The following is a 19,216-nucleotide window of genomic DNA, read 5'->3' on the forward strand; positions in this document are numbered from 1 at the left end:
CGTTCACTTCTCTCTCTTCTCTTCTCTCCTGTTACTTCTCTTCTTTCTCTGCCTCTCTCTTCTGCGCTGATTTTTTTTCTTTTTGCGCCTCTCTCTTCCGCGCTGATTTTTTTCTCTTTTTGCGCCTCCCTTTCACGTCTCCGACTTTCTCTTTTTTATTCTTACTCAATGGGCCTCCTTTTTTCTTTCCTTCTAAGCCCATGTCAAGTAAAGAAAGTATAGATAAGATATTTATCAAGACTTACATAGATTTTTCAAGATTTCAATATCATCAAGGAATAAAATTATTTTATTTCCCTTCTTTTGATATTTTGTTTCCTTTGAAATCTAGTAAATTTATTTTATATCTCAATTTAAACACTTTTTCACTTTTATTGAAATCTAAAATTATTAATTCAAATAATCATCCAAAAAAATTTTAATTTTAGCTGCTACAACATGAACCATAACCGACCCGTTTCCGATTCTGACCGTCGAATCGGGTCAACGATTGACCGACATGTTGACCGGTTACGATCCGGGGCCGGGTCACCGTTAATTTTGACCCGGGGACTACGTAATCACGTTTCATTCGATGACGGAAATTCACTCAAACATGCTTCGACACTGAAAATCTTCAAATTTCACAGTTTCCAATGGCCAGAAATCCCCCCATTTACATCTCTACTACCTCAACAGCTACTGTAAAAGCAGCTGCATAATTTCCGGCAATGGAAGCGGTGGCGGAAGGGCTTTGGAGTCTGGCCGAGCAGCACGAGCAGAGGAAGGAGATAGGGAAAGCGGTGAAATGCCTCGAGGCCATTTGTCAGAGCCCCGTTTCTTTTCTCCCAACTATCGAAATCAAGACCCGCCTTCGAATCGCTACTCTACTTCTCAAGCACTCCCATAATGTTAACCACGCCAAAGCTCATCTTGAACGCTCGGTATACCTTTCATTTTCTGTTGCCTGTGCTTTTTTGTTCATTTGTTTTTTTGTTCAATCTTTAGTTTTACTACTTTAACTTTCATTTACTATGTTCTTCCATCACGGGGTCGAGAGATTATGATTTGATTGTTTTTGTTGAGTGCAACACTGAATAAATTTGGATATACTTCTAGTAATATGTAAACAGTATTATCGTTTTTTTATACATGCAATCTTAAGACTTAAAACTAGTGACTTCTGGTGGGTGTTCGTGGCTAATGTACACATGTCTGTTTTCACTTTGCCAAACCAAGTAGAAAAAAGGGCAACATGATTCTCCAGTGGATGCAAAATTTGTTTAAGCATTTGAAGTAATACATTAGGCTCACACTGTGCCGCGTCCAAGACACAGAAATTTAGAAAGTAACCGGGATCAGACATAGTTTCTTTGCCATTATGCAACGTTACCTGTTTTTCTCTGTGCACCGTTTGCATCCACACAGTTATTATAAAACCCTGCATGTGTACAGGGGTGCATTCTTTCTAGAGATTCACAGCTCCCAGCACCAACTTTTGTAGATTTGTTTCCTTCATCACACCATGTCACATTATTTTTGAATTTGTGCTAAAGAAAACATGATGTCTCATGTCTAAGGTTCTTGTATATAAAATTCAATTGCTTGGCAAAAGTGTTCTTTCATTTTCTGATGAACTGTTAACTGGCGCAGCAACTTCTCCTGAACTCTATTCCTTCTTGCTTTGAGCTCAAGTGCAGAACATATAGTCTGTTGAGTCAGTGCTACCATCTTGTGGGAGCGATTCCTTCACAAAAACAGATGCTGAAGAAGGGTTTAGAACTCTCTGCAAGTTCTGGAGATGGGTATGCACTATATATGGAATTATGGCACTCTTTTTCTGTTTTCAGTTTCTGCTTGTTGGTTCTACAATAGGTACCTCTAGGTTTCTTCTAAGAGCAGGTGGGGGACCCTCTTATTGAATTCAAACTATAGAGAAATAATCTTAAACAATAGCATTGACAGCCTTCTGAACATGTTGATCTTGGAAATGCACATCCTGGCCAAGTAAAAATGTGTCTCGGTTAATTCACAATAACCCACTGTAGTATTATGTTTTTGTTGTTGTTGCTTTGTCCATGGAAAGCAGTTGAACATAGCCTCCTTTTATTGTGCATGACAAGACTGCTATTTTAAGTCTTTATGTTTCCCTTAAAATTACCCAAATTGCTGAACATTTAGCTTCAGTGGTTTAATTTTTTGTTATATTTGCCTTGCCTGGAGTTTCAGAAAGCAGTTGTGTCTCATTCTCACTTAGTATAATAATAATAGCAGCAACACCACCACTGAAGTCTTTATATTTTCTGAAAATGAATGAAGAATCATTTAGGTAGCATGCAGTAGATGTTGTCATCATATTTTTGAGTCTATTCTGCTCTCGGTTCTTGAGCTCTTTAGTTGACAATGCGGTTGTTCTAGATATAACAGTAATGCTATTGTTTTCATGAATATATGAAGGCTAAAAATCATCCTTTGGGAATCATTCTGTGATGTTTCTGTTTTATCTGATATTGGATTTCGTCTAAGAATATTTATACATAACACTGTTAGAGTGCTGCTTGTGTGAAGAAGGATTAAAACTTTGAGTATGATATCTTCTTATGCTGTTGCAATTATGATTTTAACTGAAAGGTATGCCAAATCTTATGCTATACCATAATTTTGTGCTCTAAACCTGCGATGGATTGCTCATTGAAGGTTTGTGGGAAGATTATGGTCTTGCAACTTCATTTCTCAGCTTGCAAATGCCTTGGTAATTGAAGGGGACTATAATGGGTCGATTTCAGCTCTGCAACAGGGACTTGCTTCTGCAACAGAGATGTGTTATCCGGAATTGCAGGTTCTTCATATTCAAAATTGAGCTTAATCGATAAATATATTGATGGTAAAAGCATTGCGGTTTGGATTGATAAAGAACTGTTTTATGGAAGTTTAAATCACTCGTTCTGTCAAGTGATCTCGATACAATTGTGGTGGTTTTTATTTACTTGATTGTTTTGGCAAGCCTATCAGACTATTCGTGTACCATCAATCTATAAGTGTTAATGTGCTTTGATTTAATTTAGGCAATGGTCATTTCATTATTTAATTTTTGTCCAATAGAGCTTATGCTTTATATATGATCAGTTTTTTGACTGTGCAGATACGCATCTAATTCTGTTTTTTGCTGTCTGTGGATCAGATGTTCTTTTCTACTTCGTTATTGCACGTGCATGTGATGCAGTGGGACAACACAAGTCTTGTAGCAGAATCTATTGCTAGATGCAATGTGGTATGGGAATCCATAGAGCCAGATAAGGTAAGAAAGTCCACGGCATTTTTATTTTTGTTTTAATTTCCTTCTCTGACTCTCTACTGTTTCTAACCGGCCTATACCATTTTGACTTGAAAACTTTTCTGAATCCTGTGATTGATATATTCGATTTCTTGGAAAACTGTCCTGTCCTAGTTTTCTGTTGTATTGGTTGTTGAATCTTCTAATTTGTTGGGGTATTTTACTGTTTTTACAACAGTCCACGTTGCACACAACACTAGGTGACCAAGTTTGGGAGAAGATCAAGTTCAGGGTGACTACTTGGACAGCTAATGTTTAAGATTTCAATCATTTGTCTGTTTCAGATTTATTAGGGATTGGAAATTTGTTTTGGCATGACACTATTAGCGTAGTGTTTTCTTTTGGTTGGTAATCGATTGTGCGGATTACTCATCCGCTTATTATGTAATACTATTCCTATCAATAAAAAATAGTTTCTTCTCAAAAAAAAAAGTATTCACCATCAGTCTTGACTTTTTAGGCTATTCTACGGCCAAGAAAGACTTTATGGCTGCGGCATAACTTTTCTGAAATTATGCTTTCTTAATCTGGAATGTAATGCCTTGTTTCCTATTTGGGTTGATTGCAGATAATACTCCCTTTTCCAAAGTGGTATTTGACAAAATCCCTAACTATCATGTTTTTTGGGAAAACAAAAGTATAAAGATACAAAAGACACATACTCATTGTTATAAAAGGCGAGCGTCTGGCTGCGCCTAGGCGACAGGCTAGCTAGAGTTCTTTTGTTTATCATCCCTCACACCTATGTAGGGGGAGAGCTACTTTTGGTGCTAGACGGGATAAACCTAGCCCCTTGGCTTAGTGTATTTAGTGGATATGGCTTTTAAGAAATCCGGTCCTTGGGCTTAGTCTATAGATATATATGGTTATGTGTCTATAATGTCTAGCTCATGGGCCTAATATGTATAGACATGTTCATGTGTTTAACTTTAATTTATAATTTATTTATAGCTTAATCTATTCCATGTACTTTGTGTGTTTGTGTGTGTGTTTGGCTAATTGAAACAATTTTTTCCATATTTGCTCCAGACATCTAGGTATATCTTCATCCCCTCGAATGGATTGACTGATTGAGTATAGACAAAGAATGAAGCATAACATCTAATGGCAATACAGTCTAATTATATGACTTGATAGAGATTTTATGCCACATATATTATGTCCATTAACTTTATTTGCAAGTCTATATCCATTAGAATATAAACTAATTATAAATATTATATTTTCCTTCTTGGAAGATCGTGTGCTACACTACCTGCTGAAATCGAGAAATTTTTTTCTTTTTTGTATGTTCTGTTCTACATGTTCAAATGAGACAGCAAAATCAGTGCCTTGGCTTACTGTTCTATCATGAGCTTCTGCACTTGTTTTACCTCCTCCGGATATGTGACTACAAGAATGCTGCTCAACGCATTGATAAATTGGACGCTGCTATGAAGTCTGATTTACAGAGAATGCAGCATGTCCAAGAACTAACCATTGAGCTTGATTCATTAAATAATAGCCTCCATTCTAATTTGGATCACAGAGACAGATCTGCTCTTGCTAAAAAAAAAGCTAAGCTTGAAGAACAGATTGGCAGTTATAGTGGAATGAGTTCATTTGGGAAAACAACTTTGGAACCTGCGTACTTTGGAAATGTGAAGAGAGCTTGGGCTGATAAGCTTGAGTTGGCCTTGCCTCCGATTGATGGTGAGTGGCTGCCAAAAAGTGTGGTCTATGCATTGGTAGATCTTATGGCTGTGGTCTTTGGCCGCCCAAAAGGACTATTTAAGGAGTGTGGAAAGAGGATTCAATCTGGAATGCAAATTATCCAAGGTTGGTTTTGGAAAGTAAAACGCAGTTTTAGTATCATTCTTTGTACCTTCTGCATTAAGAAAATTCTTTTCCAAGACTAAAGCATATCAGAATCGCATCGGACACTCATTTTTAACGACCCATTTGTCTTACTTTCAGAGGAACTGGTTCAACTGGGCATTACCGATGGTGTCAAAGGTGAGGTTTGTGTTTGCATTATACATTTGAAATAATAGAATGAAGTAAGTTTTAGAGGCATGGTTTTACTTTTTAGCTTCAGTCAAGAGCACTAGGCTCCAAATGAACAGAGAATTCTCATCTCTTCTAATGGTGATTAGTTTATGAACATTATCTGTTATATGGTGATTAGCAAATATATCTTGGAAGTCTCACGCATCTTTTCAAAATTGCTGGATGTCAGAAGTGGAATTGCAACATTCAGCAATTTGGATTGCTGGTGTCTACTTGATGTTGCTTATGCAGCTCCTTGAAAACAAAGTAGCAATTGATCTTACACGAAGTGAATTTGTTGAAGCTCAAGAGGTTCGTTATTACCTTCATCTTTGCTATATATTATACTTGCAAGTCGTCTTCACCTTTTTTATACACTTGAAATGGATATCATTTAGCTATTTTTTGTTCAAGTGTTGTGCATTGCTAATGCTATATTCAAACTGTGTGCCTTTTAAACTCGGCTTTTTGTTCAATTGCTTTTGGCTGAAAATAATTCTGGCTCAATGTCAGATTTTTACTCCTAGACTAGAAGGATGCTATGCAACAATCCCCATAGGAAAGCCTAAACGCAATATTTATGTTTACAACCCTCATGGCCATCGTACTGATGATACCACATTGTATATGGGTTAGAACAGGGGACACTTTGGAAGAGGGGAACTCCAATATTTTTTCTTATTTGGTTGGAATGTAAGAGGGAGGACAGGGAAAACAGGAGGTGTGGGGCAATCCACTTCTACAAATGAATGTAACATTGTGTAGTCATTTGGGTATTATACTAAGCTCACTACTCATGAGCATTTCTTTACTTGTGTTGTGTGTATCAAAAGCTGAATTATGCAAACTGATTGACCTGTTGGTGCTTTCTCTCCTCGCTTGATACTTGAACCTTTTTATTTATTTATTTTCCTCTTTCCATTTACTTTTTTGGATGCGATGTGATAACGACACTAACTTTACCACTTTCCAGGCTTTGGTACAGATGCAAAATTGGTTTGTACGCTTCCCAACAATCTTGCAGGATTGTGAGAGTACTATTGAGACACTAAGGGGGCACTATGCTCATTCAGTTGGCTGTTACAGCGAAGCCAGTTTTCATTTTCTTGAAGCTTCCAAAGTAAAGTCAATATTCTGTATCTGCTTGCTCACTTAGCAGAATTACATTATTAAGTCCTGTTGAGTATTTCTTTTTTTTTTTGATAAGAAACTATTTTATTATAATAGGAATTGTTTACAACATATGTGCGGATGAGTAATCCGCAACATCGTTACAAAGATACCATTGTAGGGAATTGCTTAATTAGAACAAAATACAATACTCAAGACCATACGAGCTTCCAATCCCTAAACAGCTCTGACACACTTAAATGCTTAATCTGAAACAGGTTGACAGTCCAAGTTGCCACCCTTAATTTTATTCTCTCCCACACTTTATCATTTGACTCGTACACATCTTCAAAAATCCTTTTATTCCATTCCAACAAAATGGTCCAAAATGTGGAATGGCTGATGATAAACCAAAATTCTCTGAATTTTCCGTTGAAAGGATACCACGAGTTGGCATGAAGTAGGTCAGTGGCTTGCCTAGGTACAGCCCATTGAAATCCCAGCTCTGTTAATACTTTGAGCCAAATACCTCCTGTGAAGGAGCAATGTAACAGTATATGATCTTGGCTCTCCTCATGATTTCGACATAGACTACACCACTGTGGTTGTAAAACACAGTTCTTCCATCTTTTTTGCACAAAGTCGCATGTCGGCAACTTTCCCAAGGCCACGATCCACGAGAAAATCTTTATCTTATGTGGGACAGGCACTTTCCAAATATTTTTGTACGAAATGAATAATGGAAAATTAGATGTCGGAAAGAAAGAATCGTAGAAAGATCTGACAGAAAAGATCCCCGAAACGTCACCCAACCACACTCTCGAATCTTGAATACCCCCCTGCAAATTGACACTCTAAAACTCTTAACAGATTAGTGAATTCAAGTATCTCACTCTCATTTAGATCTCTTCTAAATCTCACGTCCCAAACGTTAGAGGAGGTACCCGCAGAAATGTCAGTTTCTACAAAATGAGTAATGGGTTTGTTGACAGAAATGGAAATACGAAACAAAGCTGGAAAACGAAATTTAAAAGACGACTCTCCCTCCCAAACATCCTCCCAGAAACGAATTATATTACCTTCCTTGAGCACCCCCTAACTAGTTGATGGAAAGCCTGGTAAGATTGAGATATACAGTTCCAAGGACTTCTGAATGTCCCCTTCTCCGCCAAACCCAAATCCCACCCATTATCCTGATTCCCATAGATACTTCTAATCACTTTTTTCCACAATGACTCCCTATCCACAGAACCTCTCCACCACCACTTACCAAGAAGTGCCTTGTTCCTGAGACATACGTTCCCCATTCCCAACCCTCCTTTGTCTTTAGGTTTGCATACTTGCTTCCATCCTACCACATGGCAGTGGTTCTCCCCGTCAACACCATCCCACAAGAAGTCCCTCATCATTTTTTCCATTTTATTTGCCACCCTAGTCGGCACCTTGAACAATGACATGAAATACGATGGCATCGCACAGAGCACAGATTTTATCAACGTGAATCTTCCCCCCTCGATAGGAAAGATTTTTTCCAGCTTGCTAATTTGTCATACATTTTCGAAAGGACCGGTTCCCAAAATTCCAGCTTTGTGGGGTTTCCTCCAAATGGTAGTCCAAGATATTTAATCGGCCATGTTTCTTTTTTGCACCCACAAATAAATGCCATATCATCTACTTCTTCTTCCAAACAGTTTAAACCCAACACCACACTTTTTCCAAAATTTATTTTCAGCCCTGAAACGCTTCCAAACAGCTGAATTAAGTCCACAATTGCCGTCACATCCTCTCTTGATTTTGCAAAGAACAGGGTGTCATCCGCAAACTGTAAATGCGATATCTCGATTTCGTCTTTCCCAACTGTGAGTCCCCTTACCACTTTAGTTGCCCTTGCCTTGTCCACCATCTTTCCCAACACATCGACTACAATATTGAACAAGAATGGTGATAATGGATCTCCTTGTCGTAAGCCTCTTTCTCCCTTGATTTTCCCACACGGTTTTCCATTGATAAAAATTGAGAAAGTCACGTTAGAAACACAACCTCTTATCCATCTCCATCTGTCACCGAATCCTTTTTTAAGCAACACAAAATCCAAAAATTTGCAATCGACATTGTCATAAGCTTTCTCCAAGTCAATTTTGAGTACCCATCCCTTCTTTTTTTTCTGTCGAAATTCTTCAACAGTTTCATTCGCAATGAGACAACAATCCAATATCTGTCTTCCTTTAATAAAAGCAGACTGATTCTCCGCAATGGTATCACACATGACCTTCTTCAGTCTCGAGTAATCTTTACCTTTAGCTGTGTCGAGAAAAAAATTAGTTCATCAAATGATACGAGTGTTAGATTATCTCCGCATACCATTCATGTAGAATATCAATGGACTTGCAAATATCTAGTATCTAAAACCCACAACTAACAATACAAGAAAAAAATTTGTTAATTAAAAAATAAATAAAAAATTATGTTGTGACACAACAAAAATATTCTCCGATCTCCCTTTTAAGTTCGACCATATAGATTTGTCATACCACACTTGGAACGAAAAATGAGAACAAGCCTGCTCCTAAATCCTTTGTGAAGATATAGATAATCTGTAAGGGAGTGCTTGTTATTTTGTCATCACATCAGTGAACAAAAGGACAATCAACCTGTATATGTTGGTTCCTCTCATGGAATACATGATTATAGAAATAATGACTCCAAATAACCAAATTTTTACCAATGTAAGAATTGAGTAGATGTAGATTTTTTTTAATCAACTTTATTACCAGCATAAGTTGTGTCTAACAGGTTTTAACATCAAAATGCCCATTGTTCCCATACAATAAATCCTGTTCTAAGAATTTTTTTTATAAAAGCAAGTATTCTTAAGGTAGGTCTTCATTGTACAACCTTAGGCTTCTGCATATATTGACTTACAACTTCGGTAAATGCTAAATGGACAGATATACAATTTTTCCATTAAGTCAATGATACTGTAATGTGTCCTCAAATGTCTCTCAATCTTTAGCCAGAAATCATAGTCGAAATCAATAAAGTGCTCTCAAGTTTATGCACAAGTAACTCAGTTTCTTGTGAAAGGTGGAGTGTATATTTCCTTTGAGATGTATCAACTAGTGATTTTCTACAGGCTATCTCTATCCCAAGAGATAGAAAGTATTGTTTAAGATACTTTTTGATGACTTCTAGTGATATGGTGGACAAATATAGACAAGGAAAGGAGAATAGACTAAGATTTGCATAAAGATGCTCATTAGAAACAAAATTCGATGAAGGCCTTTATGAATGGCAATAGGCACATCTAAATCAGAAACAGGCTGGTGATGGTTAGGATCAGATTTTACGGACTTCGTCTTGATCACGAGAGACCCTGTGTTTTCATTCTTTGGAAATACACTTACAATGGTGTGGGCATCGAGATATAGATAGACACATCGTTGGAGGAAGGAACTATAGGTTGAGGAAGTGGAGCAAAGTGATCGTGATTCATCTATCCTAGTGGAATGAAAATAGGAGAAGATTACAAAAAATATGCATCAGAAAAGAAATAGCAATGGTCATTTTTGGAATGAGAATATCCAACAAGTACACACTTGATATCAACTCATCTAGATCATTCATACCCAATGACTGGGATTTAGTGGAAAAACTCGCCGATCAAATCCCCGAAGAAAAGATGATATTAGATTTATCAAGTGATATCCACACAAAACATCATTGGCAAAGAGGTATTAACCTCCATATAGAGATGATATTCTATTTATCGTGCTGACATTCACACAAAACAGCATAGACAAAAAGGTATTAAGTTATTAAACCCCAAGTGAATCATAAAGGTCCGAACTACATCTAGAAGATGCCGATGCTTTTTCACAGCCATACCATTTTATTGAGATGCACAAACTTGGTTTATCAACTCGACCAAGAACAGAAACACGATGATGTTTTCCTGATTGATATGTCTCAATCAGGACTCAACTAAACATTCAAAATAAAATTTACTTTAGTTTTAGCAGTGATGGAGTACCAAGGAATGATTCCATTGTAATAGGGAACTCATGACAATACCAAAGTGAGGTAGCGAATAGGAGCCTTGCCATCTAACTATCTAAGTAGAAAAGCCTCCTTGAAAATCTTGTCTTAATCAAACATTAGGAACCAAAATGCCAATTATGTATATATATATATTGAAACAACAAAGAAAAATAAATAAAATTACATCAACATTTCAAGTCATGAACAGTGCCAACCATTTTTTAAAAATCTCGGGAAAAAAGGATAGGGACAAATCTAAATCCAAGTTTTCTACTCTGGTACCATGTTGAAAAAGAAATGAGTACATATTGAATAATAATAGCATGAGGTTATCTCCTCTATAGAGAAAAGTTACACCGGATAATTAAAATATAACGGACTTACAAAATATCCACCATGTAAACACAACTAACAATGCCAGATAAATTTACACTTTAATTCAACACAAATATTCTCTAGCAAGCAGTCTTCCTTTTTGTATTTCGTGTGCTACTTGGAAGTTTTCTTTTGAAACATCACCTAGAAATTTTCCCGGAATCTCAAAATCAAAGTCTTTGAAACTACAATTATGAACAATTGTTCATCACGGATATTTAAAATATGATGGACTTAAAATTATACGTCATCTAAGGCATACAACTAATAATGCTGTATAAATTCATTCTTTAATACAATACATATATTTTCTGGCAAGCAATCTTCTTTTGTATATTTCATATGCTACTTAGCAGTCTTCTTTTGAAATATCAATTACAAAAACATACAGGATTTATGATTTCCCCTGAATCTAAAAATCAAAGACTTTCAATCTACCATTTTGGACCATTGTTTCATTTTTAGTACGTAGGGACCTGTATGATAATGGGTTAGATACGTAATAGATTGATTGGTGTACTTGGGAGTTTTATGGAGATTGGTGTGTGAGACTGCGGCTTGCACTACTTATGAATTTTAATTTTGTTAACCACTGCTTGGCATGTAGCTGACACGGAGTAAATCAATGCAAGCGATGTGCAACATCTATGCTGCAGTCTCATTTATCTGCCTTGGTGATGCTGAATCTTCTGCAAAGGTGGCACCCTCTCCTTCAAGTTCTAGAGTTTTAGTGTTCGTATGGCCTTGTTAAGATATTATTATTCAATCTAATTTACACACAGGCTGTTGATTTGATTGGACCCGTTATGGGAGTGATTGATTCTTTTGTTGGGATGCGAGAAAAAACCAGTACCCTTTATGCTTATGGATTTCTGCTGATGAGGCAACAGAATGTACAAGAAGCCAGGTAGTCATTAAATTACTCAATGCTTATTTTATTTTGTATTAATTAGCATATGCTAATTTTCGTTTTCTAGTTCGGCTGTATTGCATCATTTTACCGATCAAAGATGTTAAAAAATTTGCTTTATTTATTAGATTGTAATATGCATTTCACCTTCATGTATTAAATTGTTTAGATGCAAGGTAGGCACAAGTCTATTCATATTGCATTCAATTTTCTTAGTTGGACAGGAAATATATATTTTGGGTGACTGTGAGCTTTACTGATGTACTTACTGCTCTCATGCTACGGGGCATGTCATCAATGTTTAAGAATTTGGTTATATGGCATCTTTTTTGGGATCATATTCGGCACTTACTTTTACAGTCTTATTTTTCATATCTTCCCAGTAGGGATTAGATTGGTTGTCCTTAACCCCATTTGGTCGGTTGTGACCTTGAGAACTACAACTGCCAAAAATCTATTGAAATTTTTATTCGGATAGAAAAGGATCTGATGCTACCTTGACCAAAGGAGTAAGGATCTGTTTGTACGACAACAATCGTTGGAAATGCGAAAATGGGAATGCAGAGAAGTGATTGTTGGAAGTTATTTCTCTTGATCTGAGTAACCCATGATTTCTTTCTCATTTGATATTATGGCAGTTCGAATGGAGAGAATTAAAATTGTCGGGAAGCCTGGCCAATATAACTTGAAATTGATTTTTGTGCTGTCTGTGATAAATGGTATGCGTGTGAGGTGAGACTTATGAGCATGAGACCAGAAAATGATTCTAATGAAACGGGATTGCACGAAATCTATTTTGTTTCTGTCTGGTATTTTCAACAGGCCTTGGTAAAAAAACTGCTCCCATAGAAAGTATATAATGGAAATGTGTATTTGTTATTCATATTAAATCATTTGTTCTTTGCTCATTTTATTTTTCATAAAGTTTCTATATCTGCAGTTGACCATGGAAGTTGCTTATATACGAGTCTAAAATTTTGTTTATTGAAAAGGAAAAAAGATTCTTGAGCAAAGATGTCCCCTAGCAGATCTTATACTCGATTTCTTTATTAGCTGCCACATTGGGAAGAGGCCCAATCAAAATTAATACGCAAATTGAGATCCTCTTATCTCTCATTTATTTTCTTACATAGTCTATAATTTTAATGCAGACTCCGGCTGGCCTCCGGTTTGCAGATGACTCATACTTTTATGGGAAATCTTCAACTTGTTTCACAATATTTGACTCTACTTGGAAATTTGGCACTTTCCCTGCATGACACTGTACAAGCTAAAGAGATCTTAAGGTCTGCGCTGACATTGGCAAAGAAGCTCAATGACATTCCAACTCAAAATTGGGTTCTGTCAAATTTGACAGGTATATACAAGAGTTGGGCTCTTGGACTCATCAAGACTGTTTTTTTCAGAGATATCTTCACCTTTTTGCTGTTGGTCCTTACTAAATTATGACTTCATGGCATATCTAAAATTTTTGACAGATAAATTGATTGATTTCTTGTTTGATGTGCAAGTCCATTTTAAGGTAGAAAATTCTGATTATTTACTCCATTACCACTGACGCTCTCCGTATTTGCAGTTAAATGAGTGCAAAGCTGGTAATGCAGATCGTGTATTGCATCTTCATAATAGTATTGAACTTATGAATTAGGAGAAGTAAATAGTGGAGTCTAGCTCTTTTAAAACCATGGACTTTTACCTTTATTTGTAATGGTTAATTGAAAGCTACAAGGCTCGCAATGTCTGCATTTTCTTTGCGTTTTGACTGAGTTTGGAGTTGCATTGTTTTTGGTGTGGATGTCAATATATGCAGCTTTGTACCAGCAATCAGGGGAGAAACAAAGTGAAATGGAAAATCTGGAGTATCAAAGGAGAAAAGTAGAAGATTTGCAGCAAAGGCTTGCCAGTGCACGCTTATCCATTCATCATAACGAACTGGTAAAGTCAATGTAGTCTTGTGGCTATCTATCATTATGATTAATTGTTATCAGTTATGGAAAATTTCATTTAGTGGTATTGGAACTCACCTCATATTCATTCGTGCACTTGGTAGATTAGCAAAGTAAAACTACAAGCTCCTCAATTGAATGAGTCAAATATCAAACGATCTATTGTGGGCCCTTCCCAGAGTGTCGGTCTTGACATTCCTGAATCACTTGGTTTATCTACTCCCCTGCCAACACGTTCCTCAGCTAGGCTTATGGATGTGGACATTGCGAGGCTTGGGAAGAGAAAAATATAGCAGCCCTCCTGTAAATTAACTTTTTTAACATATTAAATCATAAAAGTATTATCATCATTCTATTGTGTAATACCCTGTTTTGGTGTTATAGAATCTTCTGTGTGTATGTATTACATTGTATATTTAGCTGATTAACACCATAGTTTCGCAACTCAGGCTGTTTATTTGATGTAGTTTTATGCATAGTGTGCTTTCTATTTCAGAGAACTAATTATGAAGGGATCAGCTGGTCTGTTTACATGGAGCGTCTTCTTTCTTTCCATAAATTTCTGCACTTTAACCGTTTGGAGGATTGAAATTTTGGTTCAGTTCTGTATCCACGGCTGGTCAAATCATTTGTTGATGTCCCGTGTTCACAGTAATGGTAGTTATCGTGGATTTGAAAATTAAGCAAGAAGTTATTAGGTTCTATTAATTTTATTTCCGCATCAAATTTCCTCGCTTGAGCTAGAAGTTGTCATGCTTTCACTTCACTTCAAAATGCTAATTTTTTCCGCTTTGCTTGAGGTAGACTTGTTAGCTACTGGAGACCGAACTCGTCCCTTCTCCACGTCTTCCTGATTTATTCATAATGCATCGGTAGCGTCTGTCATGACCCCAAGCAGTTGAAGGTTTATGTGATGGGAAAAAATATCAATGGATTCATGGTAACTGGATGTGCTTCTTGCTATGAGCCTAGTGATATCGACATTTATGATGATGTGAAATTCATATGAAAAAGCAGAGTGCAAATTGTTCTATAACAAAGGTGGAAAGGAGAGCAATAAAGAAGAGAGATAAGCATATATTCGAAGAGAAAGTAAGCATATATAGTGGAAAAGAAAGACGAGTGGTTGTAGGTTTCAATCTGTTTTCCGTTTGGTTACTGAAGAACTCAAATTATAACAAAAATTATTGCATTTTATTTTTTGGTCACAGGACATTGAAACCAAGTATCGATGAATTATGCATTAAGATTATATCTAACTGTAGATATTTATCAAAACATGTGAGGTTCATATTTTTTTAGTGAAGCTCATATCAAAATATCTAAAGATTGATATTTATCGAAATAATCAATATTTTGTAGGAAAAAAAGTGTAAAGATATTGTAAAAGTTAAATGAACCAATTATAATTGTAAGCAATAGAAGTTAGAATAGACCAACTTATAAAAAAATTTTAAAATACGTCGATGTTTAAAAAGTTTGGCTGACTAAGTTTTACAAAGAACGACCAAAATCGATATATATGTTAAAGTAAAAATTTATGATAAAAAGTAAAAATCTCAAAATATATTAAATTACACACTTTATAAAATTTTCTCTGTACTCAAGTGTGATTTTATTCACACATTGAAAGACCTATTTATAGAATTTTTTTTGGAAATAATCCAAAAATAAATACATAATTACATACATCATCACACACTAATTTTCAATACTTACAACTATTATTTTCAACATTCAACTTTTTATTTCAACATTCAATTTTCTTATTTTCAACACTCCCTCTTGTGATGATGATCATGATAAAATGATTGTCTTCATTACGTGCTTTTATACTGCCTCGTTAAAAACCTTACTAGGAAAAATCCATTGGGATAAAAACCATAGTAAAGGAAAAATAGTATAGTCATGTAAACTCCTCCTCATATTAACATGAATGATTCTTCACAAATTTCATAGATTGTGCATCCCAATGTTATATATATGCTTTCTGAATACTGTCGTGGGAAGTGCTTTTGTGAAAAGATCTTATGAGTTTTTACTTGATTGAATGTAACGAATATCAATATTTTTATTCTTCTCAAGCTCTTGGGTAAATGCGAAGAACTTAGGGGGAATATGTTTAGTTCTATCGCTTTTTGTGTATCCTTCTTTCATTTGAGCAACACATACATCATTATCTTCATATAGTATCACATGCTTCTTGTCGAATGATAATCCGCATGAGATTTGGATATGCTCGATCATTGATTTTAGCCATACATATTCACGACTTGCTTAATGTAGTGCAATAATATTGGCGTGATTTGATGAAGTTATTACAAGTGTTTGTTTCTGTGAACGTCGAGAAATTGCAGTGCCTCGACGAGTAAATACATATCTGGTTTGGGAACGTGCCTTGTGTAGATCAGATAAATACCCGACATCAACATAACCAATTATGACTGATGAACAAATATTTTACATTCGCTATGTTCAATTTGCAAACCAAGACAATACTTTGTTTTTTCAAGGTCCTTCATTTCAAATTCTTCCTTCAAATACGATACAACTTCTTGAATTTCTTTATTCGTTCGAATGATGTTTAAATCATCAACATATACAACAATAATTATGCATCCAGATGTTGTTCTCTCAATGAAAACGCAAGGGTATATTGAATAGTTTACATATTTTTTGATTAAGTGTTCAATTAGCCGATTATACCATATTCCCTCGTATTGCTTTAACACATATAATGATCTTTGTAATTTCACAGAATAACATTATCTGGGTTTTGAACTTTGTGCTTCAGGCATCTTAAATCCTTCAGGGATTTTCACACACACACACACATACACACACACATATATATATGTAGATATTACTATCGAGTGATCCGTATAAATAAGCTGTGACAACATCCATAAGACGTATTTCTAAATTTTCAGATACCGCCAAACTAATCAAATACCGAAACGTAATTGCATCCATTACAGGAGAATACATTTCCTCATAATCAATTTCAGACCTTTGAGAAAAACCTTGTGCAACAAGTCGAGCTTTATATCTTACTATTTCATTTTTCTCATTTCGTTTTCGAATAAAAACTCATTTATATCCAACATGTTTTATACCTTCAGGTGTAAGGACTGTTGAAATACCCAAAAACGTTATTTAGTGAATCAAATTCAACCTGGATGACTTCTTTCTATTTTATCCAGTCATGTTGATTTTTACATTCGCCAAATGATTTTGGTTCATGATCTCCATTATCATATATGATGTCAAATGCTACATTGTAAAAAAAATATCTCATCAATTTCTTTTATTTATTTTAGGTTCCATATTTTTCCATTATCAATATAATTGATAGAGATTTTACGATTCTCATCAGTTTGTGGTTCTGGCTGAACATTTTCATAATCATGTATTTCTGTCGGAATATCATTCTATATTTTGTTATCATCGTGTTTCTCTATAATTTTTCTTTTTCGAGAATTTTTATCCTTGGAATTGATAGGCCTTCTACGCTTCAAGCGTTTAATGATATCATGAGTGTCTTCAATTTGTTTCTTTGGAATTTCAATTCCATCAGGGGCATTTGCAACATGTATATATGATTTAGTTGCCTCTTTGTGTCTGCAAATGCATCTGATATTTGATTTGATATTTTTTGCAAGTGTACAATTTGTTGTACATCTTTTTTACATTGTTTAGTTCTTGGATCCAAATGTAACAATGAAGATGTATACCATGTAATTTTCTTTTCGATATTTTTCTTTTCCCCCCTAACATTGGGAAGATTTTCTCATTAAAATGACAATCAGCAAAACGTGCTGTAAAAACGTCGCCTGTCTGAGGTTCAAGATATCGAATTATTGATGGGCTATCATAACAAACATAAATTCCGATCTTTCTTTGAGGTCCCATTTTCGTTTGTTGAGGCAGTCAATAGGCACATATACTATACATTCAAAAATTCTCAAATGAGAAATGTCTCGTTCTTTACCAAATGAAAGGTGCAATGAGGAATATTTATGATATGCACTTAGTCTGATGTGAATTAATGCAGCAGCATGTAAAATTGCATATTCCCATATAGAAACAGGTAGTTTTGTTTTCATAATCATTGGTCTAGTAATCAGTTGTAGACGTTTATTCAATGATTCAGCTAATCCATTTTGTGTATATACATGAGCAACGTGATGAGACGTCCCAGAATTGCTGTCAGAAAGAACAAGACACAAATATCGAGGAACAGATTCAAACTGCAATGGAAATATATTTTGATGAGTCTTGAAGTACGGTCACAAAGCATCTTTAAATACAAGATCAAGACCATCAACAAACAAGTGTGTGAAAATCATGAGAAAAGAAGAGGGCACACTCAACGTATATCAGCTTAAAAGAAGTAATCCACCCAGATTTGAGGGAACACTTCAAAGTGTTATCAGCTTATATTAGAAGCACATTTCCCTCGGTGTGTGAGAACACTTTCGTATAAATTATCACACACATGCACATAATCACTCACATATTTACAAGAAAGTTGAACTTCAAATATTAGTTGAGTGAGTCTTGCACAAAGACGTTAAACTTGTGTATGTAGTCTTTGACACGTAGACGTTAAACAAGTATTGGTTGGAAGGTGCTACCTTCAGTCTATGCTAGGAGTTCAGTTAGGCAGTAGCGTAAGTCCTAAGTTGAGTGGGTGTACACGGTGTTGTGTAAATCAAAGTCTTCTAGTAGATCATTCTCGTGGTTGTATAAGGGGTGACGTAGGAGCAATTGAAGTCTCCGAACATCCATAAACATATCTTGTGTACTTAACCGTTTTCTATTGTTTTCAAATTGATTTGATCTGTTCGAGCTGATATCAAGTAAGTTCTCGCCAGAACTGAATTGATATCTGATATCAGCTCGAACTGATCCCTCTCATTTCAGTTATTCAATTCACACAAGGTCAGCTTTCTTAACGAATTATTATTCCAAGTATTTTTTCTTGGTTTAAAACCAAAAACTCGATCTAATTCATCGGTATTTATATTTTAGAACACGAGCTATTGCAGCTCATTGATAATATTGTGTTTGAAGCACCCTCGCAGGTGTCAGAACCGATTCATCAATTTTACATATATTAGAAAAGATGATGACCTGGAAACAAGGATATCCACATTCATTAAGGGATATATTTGGAACATTACCATTTTCAATTGAAGGTATAAATAAATCTGTTGACTTGAATCAATATGTAGTTCCAACTTTTGATCATACAAAGAAAATCGATAATCTTTCTATAAAGCCTTCAAAGCCCAACTAAAAATCAATACATATGGACAATTCATTACCAGATCAGTTCGGGATCTCATTCGTGCTTCGAAGATTTTCAGTACTATTTGTAATTGAAAGTAATAATTCTTACTTCTTAAAATTCTTTAGATCAGAGTTTTTAATAAGATTTTTAGTTAGAGAGTGTTTAAGTCCTGCTGAAGTGGATGATTTCAAATTTATTAT

General features: G+C 35.5%; 1 protein-coding gene across 2 annotated transcripts; it reads left to right on the forward strand.

Annotated features, from left to right (window-relative positions):
- The first annotated feature begins 565 nt into the window (after positions 1 to 565).
- Positions 566 to 14,164, forward strand: LOC140834012 (sister chromatid cohesion protein SCC4). 2 transcript variants are annotated; one of them, XM_073198582.1, is made up of 13 exons: positions 566 to 923; positions 1,633 to 1,784; positions 2,677 to 2,818; positions 3,161 to 3,277; positions 4,633 to 5,131; positions 5,270 to 5,308; positions 5,535 to 5,653; positions 6,315 to 6,461; positions 11,472 to 11,561; positions 11,647 to 11,771; positions 12,926 to 13,131; positions 13,585 to 13,709; positions 13,825 to 14,164. In XM_073198582.1, the coding sequence occupies exons 1-13, from the start codon at positions 711 to 713 to the stop codon at positions 14,011 to 14,013; spliced, it is 2,163 nt and encodes a 720-aa protein (XP_073054683.1). In that variant the 5' UTR covers positions 566 to 710; the 3' UTR covers positions 14,014 to 14,164. The 2 variants fall into 2 exon arrangements, with proteins under 2 accessions (XP_073054683.1, XP_073054682.1); XM_073198581.1 differs by having other exon boundaries at positions 568 to 923; positions 5,532 to 5,653.
- Positions 14,165 to 19,216: the final 5,052 nt, after the last annotated feature.

Source organism: Primulina eburnea, chromosome 6 (genome assembly GCF_022965805.1).
Source record: "Primulina eburnea isolate SZY01 chromosome 6, ASM2296580v1, whole genome shotgun sequence".
NCBI classification, from domain to species: Eukaryota; Viridiplantae; Streptophyta; class Magnoliopsida; order Lamiales; family Gesneriaceae; genus Primulina; species Primulina eburnea.